This window comes from Ornithorhynchus anatinus, chromosome 9, assembly GCF_004115215.2.
Source record: "Ornithorhynchus anatinus isolate Pmale09 chromosome 9, mOrnAna1.pri.v4, whole genome shotgun sequence".
In the NCBI taxonomy this organism is placed as follows: domain Eukaryota; kingdom Metazoa; phylum Chordata; class Mammalia; order Monotremata; family Ornithorhynchidae; genus Ornithorhynchus; species Ornithorhynchus anatinus.
In genome coordinates, this window is record NC_041736.1 from 6,644,246 (window position 1) to 6,650,245 (window position 6,000).

A 6,000-nucleotide genomic window follows, 5' to 3' on the forward strand; every position below is an offset into this window, starting at 1 on the left:
GCTGGCCCGGGAATCCGAATTTCCCCCTCTAGACCGGAGGCTGGCTGTGGGCAGGGAACCTCTCTGTGCCTCAGTTACCTCATCTGTAAAATGAGGATGAAAACTGTGAGCCCCACGTGGGACAGCCTCATCAGTCTGCCTCCCCCCCAGCGCTTAGAACAGTGCTCTGCACGTAGTGAGCGCTTAACAAATACCACCGTTATTATTATCGTACTCTCCCAAGGGTTCAGTACACACTCGACGAATACCACTCATTGATTGGGGGCCCCATACGGGACAGGGACTATGTCCCGCATCTACCCCAGACCTGTGTTCTAATCCCTGCTCCGCCACTTGGCTGCGTGACCTTGGGCAAGTCACTCCTCAGCTGTGAAGACTGCGAGCCGCACGTATCTCGAACCCATCCCGGCACACAGAAGGGCGACTGATAAAATGCTAATAATAATGTTGGTATTTGTTCAGCGCTCACTAGGCGCAGGGCACCGCTCTAAGCGCTGGGGGAGATACAGGCTCATCGGGTTGTCCCACGAGAGGCCCGCAGTCTTTAATCCCCATTTTACGGCTGAGGTCACTGAGGCACGGGGAAGCGACGGTCACACGGCTGACAAGCGGCGGCGCCGGGATTCGAACCCATGACCCCTGCCTCCCAAGCCCGGGCTCTTTCCCGCGCTGAACGGATACCGCCATTCGTTCTAGAAGCAAGCGGGCACGCCCGCAAAATCCTGATCGGGGGGGCGGGGGGGTGAGGCGCCATCAGAACCACGAGGCTTCAGAAGTAGAGTCTTTCCTCTCGCGGTCAAGATTAGAGACGGAAGATCAGAGAGGCCCCGAGGGAGAGTATTTACTTGAGGCGATTGGGATTTGGACCGAGGTTGAGAGACTGGGAAGCAGGGGGCAGCTCCAAGAAATACCGCGGGACAAGACGCAGAAGACTCAGTAAGCAGTGGCAGAGGAGATGAGTAAAAGATGATTCGAGTCAGGGCCTGGGAGATTCCGCCACTCCTGGATAGGATGATTTCGAGGGGGGTTTTTGGCTGGGGGGGGGGGGAGGAATTCTGCTTCAACTCTGCTTTAGACTTGTTTTAGAGAGAAGGGGGACATCAAAGTGGCAGCTCGGAAGGGCGACTGGAAACGGTACTTGAAGAAGGGGTCGGAGCCAGAAATGTAGATTCGGGAGTCACCTGCACACCAGAGCGTAAGGGAAAGGGGTCCAAGAGACACGTCATCTAGGCTTCGTACGCATCCGTAACTGATTTATTTCCACTTCCGTGTCCCCCTCTAGACTAGAAGCTCACCGTGGGCAGGGAGCTTCTCTGCGACTCGGTTAAAGAGCCCGGGCTTGGGAGTCGGAGGTCACGGGTTCGGATCCCGGCTCCGCCGCTCGTCAGCCGTGTGACCGTGGGCAAGTCGCAACTTCTCTGTGCCTCAGTGACCTCATCTGTAAAATGGGGATTGACTGTGAGCCTCGGGGGGGACACCCTGATGACCCCGTATCTCCCTCGGCGCTCAGAACAGTGCTCTGCACATAGTAAGGGCTTGACAAATACCAACATTATTATTACCTCATCTGTAAAATGGGGATGAAAACTGAGCCCCACACGGGACATCCTCAACCGTTTGTCTCGGCATGGCTCAGTGGAAAGAGCACGGGCTTGGGAGTCGGAGGTCGTGGGTTCGAATCCCGACTCGGCCACCTGTCGGCTGTGTGACTTTGGGCGAGTCACTTCACTTCTCGGTGCCTCGGTTCCCTCATCTGTAAAATGGGGATGAAGACCGTGAGCCCCACGTGGGACGACCTGATTCCCCTGTGTCTACCCCAGCGCTTAGAACGGTGCTCGGCACCTAGTAAGCGCTTAACGAACACCAACAAAAAAAATCCCCCCAGCGCTTAGAACGGTGCTTTGCATCTAGTAAGCGCTTAACAAATACCACCGTTATCATCATCATTATCCCAACTCTGTGGCATCGTACTCTCCCCAGGGTTTAGCACACGCTCAATGAATACCACTCACTGACCGTGAGCCCCACCCGGGACAGGGACCACGTCCGACCCGATGAGCCCGCATCTACCCCCGGGGCTTAGTACGGTGCCTGGCGCACAGTAAGGGCTCCACGGATATTTAAAAAAAAGAAACGATACAGGGGGATAGAGGAAGACGGGGAGGGAATCGGGGAGGGTGAAAGGGAAGTTGTCCGTTTAGTTTAAAGCTCCGGGAAAGCCAAGGTATGACGTCGGGTAACCGTCCACTCGCACAAGGTAGTCGGTTCTTATCGGGCACTTTGGGGAGCTCTAAGAAGTCCCCATCCCCGCCCCCTATAAACTTACAGTCCCGATGCGAGACGGATGACGCCCCCCAAATTAGATCCCGAGCCGCCTTTAAGGTTCAGAGACCCCGCTAAGGCAACGGGGCCGGTCTGGGTGTTCAAGCCTGGGCACCTGGCGCTGATAATGATAATGATGGCGTTCCTTCAGCGCTTACTAGGTGCGAAGGACCGTACTAAGCGCCGGGCGGGGGGATACGGGGCCATCAGGTTGTCCCCCGAGGGGCTCACGGGCTCAATTCCCCATTTTAGAGACGAGGTCACCGAGGCCCGGAGAAGTGAAGCGACTCGCCTGAAGTCACACGGCCGACAGGCGGAGGAGCCGGGATTAGAACCCGTGACCTCCGGCCCCCGAGCCCGGGCTCTCGCCACCGAGCCGCGCCGCTCCTCGATCCCCCGGGTCCGTCGTCGTCGTGCCGTGCGCTGGGCTCGATGCAAGTTAATGGGGTGGGACCCGGCGTCTCTGTCCCACCCGGGGCTCTCGGTCTTGGTCCCCATTTGACGGACGGGGGAAACTGAGGCCCAGGGAAGCCAAGCGACTCGGCCAAGGTCCCGGGGCAGACGAGGGGACGTAACTCCTCTGCTTAGAGACGTAACTTCTCTGCTTAGAGAAGCAGCGTGGCTCAGTGGAAAGAGCACGGGCTTTGGAGTCAGGGCTCATGAGTTCGAATCCCAGCTCTGCCACTTGGCGGCTGTGTGACTGCGGGCGAGTCACTTAACTTCTCTGTGCCTCAGTTCCCTCAACTGTAAAATGGGGATGAAGACTGTGAGCCCCACGTGGGACGACCTGATTCTCCCATGTCTACCCCAGCGCTCAGAACAGTGCTCGGCACATAGTAAGCGCTTAACAGATACCAACATTATTATTATTAACTCCCGGGCTCCACTCGCTAGGCCACGCCGCTTCGCGAAGCGGCTCCGGGGATCCCCCCCCGTCGCACGGGCGCCCCGATCCACGGCCCCTCCCGGCGCGGCCTTTTCCTCCCTCCCCCCCAAACGTCCGGAGAGACGTTCGAAGCCACCCGGCTCGCTCCCGCGGACCGATCGCTTCCCCGATCGTGTGGGCGCCTCTTCGGAGTTGACGCTTTCTCGCTTAGCCCGGGGGGGGGGGGGTTTCGAGAAGCGCGGTTCCAACCGGGCGTCGAAGGAGGGGACGGGGAGGACGGGGACGGCGCCTCGGCCAGGAAATATCACGCTGTCCCAGGGGAGAGAGCCCGGGCGTCACAGGACCTCGATCCTAATCCCGGCCGACCGTGGCACGGTGGGGAAAATCCCTCTGCTCCCCGGTGCCTCGGTTTCCCCCTCCGTAAGAAGGGGATTAAGACCCGCTCTCCTTCCTTCCCGGCCCGCAAGCCCCACGAGGGGCCGGGACCGCGTCCCTCATCCATCCCGGCGCTCGTTCGGGCGACCGTTAGCCAACACCGAAAATTAAGTAGAGCCCGACGACGGGTGGGGGGGGGCGGAAGGCGCGACGCCAGGCGTCGCAGAGACGACGCGACATCCTCGGTGGCGGACGGGACCAGGTGGCGGAGAGGGAGGGCAGAGGGCTGCGAGCCCCTTACCGGGCAGGGATGATCTCTTTCCGTTGCCAAAATGTCCATTCCCAGCGCTTAGTACAGCGCTCTGCACACAGCGAACGCTCAATAAATACGACTGAATGAACGAATGAGGGAGCAGGGCAGAAGACGGCGACGGGTAAGAAGAGGAGGCCGCTTAAACTCAACTCTGTGGCCGAAGATTAATCACCAAGTCAACAACCCCGTGGGTCCCGCAAGACCGGAACGGGCCCTGGGTGAGGTCGAGGCCCGCGACAACAAAAGAGTAACCGCCACCAAATGGATCCCGAGGGACAGGTGGAGGGGGGTGGAGAGGGAGACAGAGCAGGGGGGATTTGGGGGGGGGGGGAGAAAGAGACACATGGGGGGGAAGAGAGACACACTGGGGGGAGAGAGACACTGGGGGGAGAGAGACACATGGGGGGAAGAGACACACTCGGGGGGAGAGAGACACAGGGGGGAGAGAGACACATGGGGAGAGAGACACATGGGGGGAGAGACACATGGGGGGAGAGACACACATGGGGGGAGAGACACATGGGGGGAGAGACACATGGGGGGAGAGACACACGGGGGAGAGACACATGGGGGGAGAGACACAGGGGGGGGAGAGACACATGGGGGGAGAGACACATGGGGGAGAGAGACACATGGGGGGAGAGAGACATGGGGGGAGAGAGACATGGGGGGAGAGAGACATGGGGGGAGAGAGACACATGGGGGAGAGAGACAAGGGGGGGAGAGACAAGGGGGGGAGAGACCCAAGGGGGGGGAGACACAAGGGGGGGGAGATCCAAGGGGGGGAGAGAGACACAAGGGGGGAGAGACAAGGGGGGGAGAGACAAGGGGGGGAGAGACAAGGGGGGAGAGACCCAAGGGGGGAGAGACCCAAGGGGGGAGAGACCCAAGGGGGGAGAGACCCAAGGGGGGGAGAGACAAGGGGGGTGAGACAAGGGGGGAGAGACACGGGGGGGGAGATCCAAGGGGGGGAGAGAGACAAGGGGGGGAGAGAGACAAGGGGGGGAGAGACATAAGGGGGGAGAGACATAAGGGGGGGACAAGGGGGAGAGAGACCCAAAGGGGGAGAGAGACACAAGGGGAGGAGAGACCCAAAGGGGGGAGAGAGACAAGGGAGGGGGGAGAGACAAGGGAGGGGAGAGAGACACAAGGGGAGGAGAGACACAAGGGGGGGAGAGAGACAAGGGAGGAGAGAGAGACACAAGGGGGGAGAGAGACAAGGGAGGGGGGAGAGACAAGGGAGGGGAGAGAGACAAGGGGGGGAGAGAGACAAGGGGGGGAGAGACACAAGGGGGGGAGAGACACAAGGGGGGAGAGACAAGGGAGGGGAGAGAGACAAGGGGGGAGAGACACAAGGGGGGGAGAGACACAAGGGGGGGGGAGACACAAGGGGGGAGAGACAAGGGGGGGAGAGAGACACAAGGGGGGGGGGGAGAAAGAGAGCCCGAGGGCCCGGGGGGTGGTGGGTGAGTGTCCCGGGGGCCGCTCGGTGCGGTGCGGTGCGGTCCCTGCCCCCCGCTCCTCCTCCGCCCCGCGCACTCACCCACATCCTGCTCGAACGGGTTGGCGGCGAAGAGCGGCAGCGGCATGGTCGTCGTCGTCGTCGTCCTCCTCGTCGTCGTGGTCGTCGTCGTCCTCCTCCTCCTCGTCCTCCTCCTCCTCCTGGTCCCGTCCCGGCCCTTCCGGCTGGCCCGGCCCCTACGTCACTTCCGCCCTTCCCCCCGCCCGCCGCCGCCGCCGCTTCCGCCCGGCCCCGCCCCCCGCCGGAAGCCCCCGCCCTCCCCATCCGCCCCGAGGCCGCCAGGGGGCGCCCACGGACAAGGCGGCCTCCCCTCCCCTCCCCCCCACCCCCCCCGGGCGCGCGCCCTTCCTTCTTCACTCAACGGTCCCCATCAGTCATTCATTCATTCATTCATTCATTCATTCATTCATTCATTCATTCATTCATTCATTCCGTAGTAATCAGAGGTCATAATAATAATAATAATAATGTTGGTATTTGTTAAGCGCTTACTATGTGCCGAGCACTGTTCTAAGCGCTGGGGTAGACATAGGGGAATCAGGTTGTCCCACGTGGGGCTCACAATCTTAATCCCCATTTTAC

At 60.8% G+C, this 6,000-nt stretch overlaps 1 protein-coding gene across 1 annotated transcript in view; it reads right to left on the minus strand.

Moving 5' to 3' along the window:
• Positions 1-5,579, minus strand: part of STAM2 (signal transducing adaptor molecule 2) — a 31,792-nt gene extending 26,213 nt beyond the window's left edge. Inside the window, exon 1 of the mRNA XM_029072127.1 lies at positions 5,440-5,579. Coding sequence (XP_028927960.1) covers positions 5,440-5,485 — 46 coding nt within the window. The 5' untranslated portion in view covers positions 5,486-5,579. The remainder of the gene's footprint in view (positions 1-5,439) is intronic.
• Between the last annotated feature and the right edge of the window lie 421 nt (positions 5,580-6,000).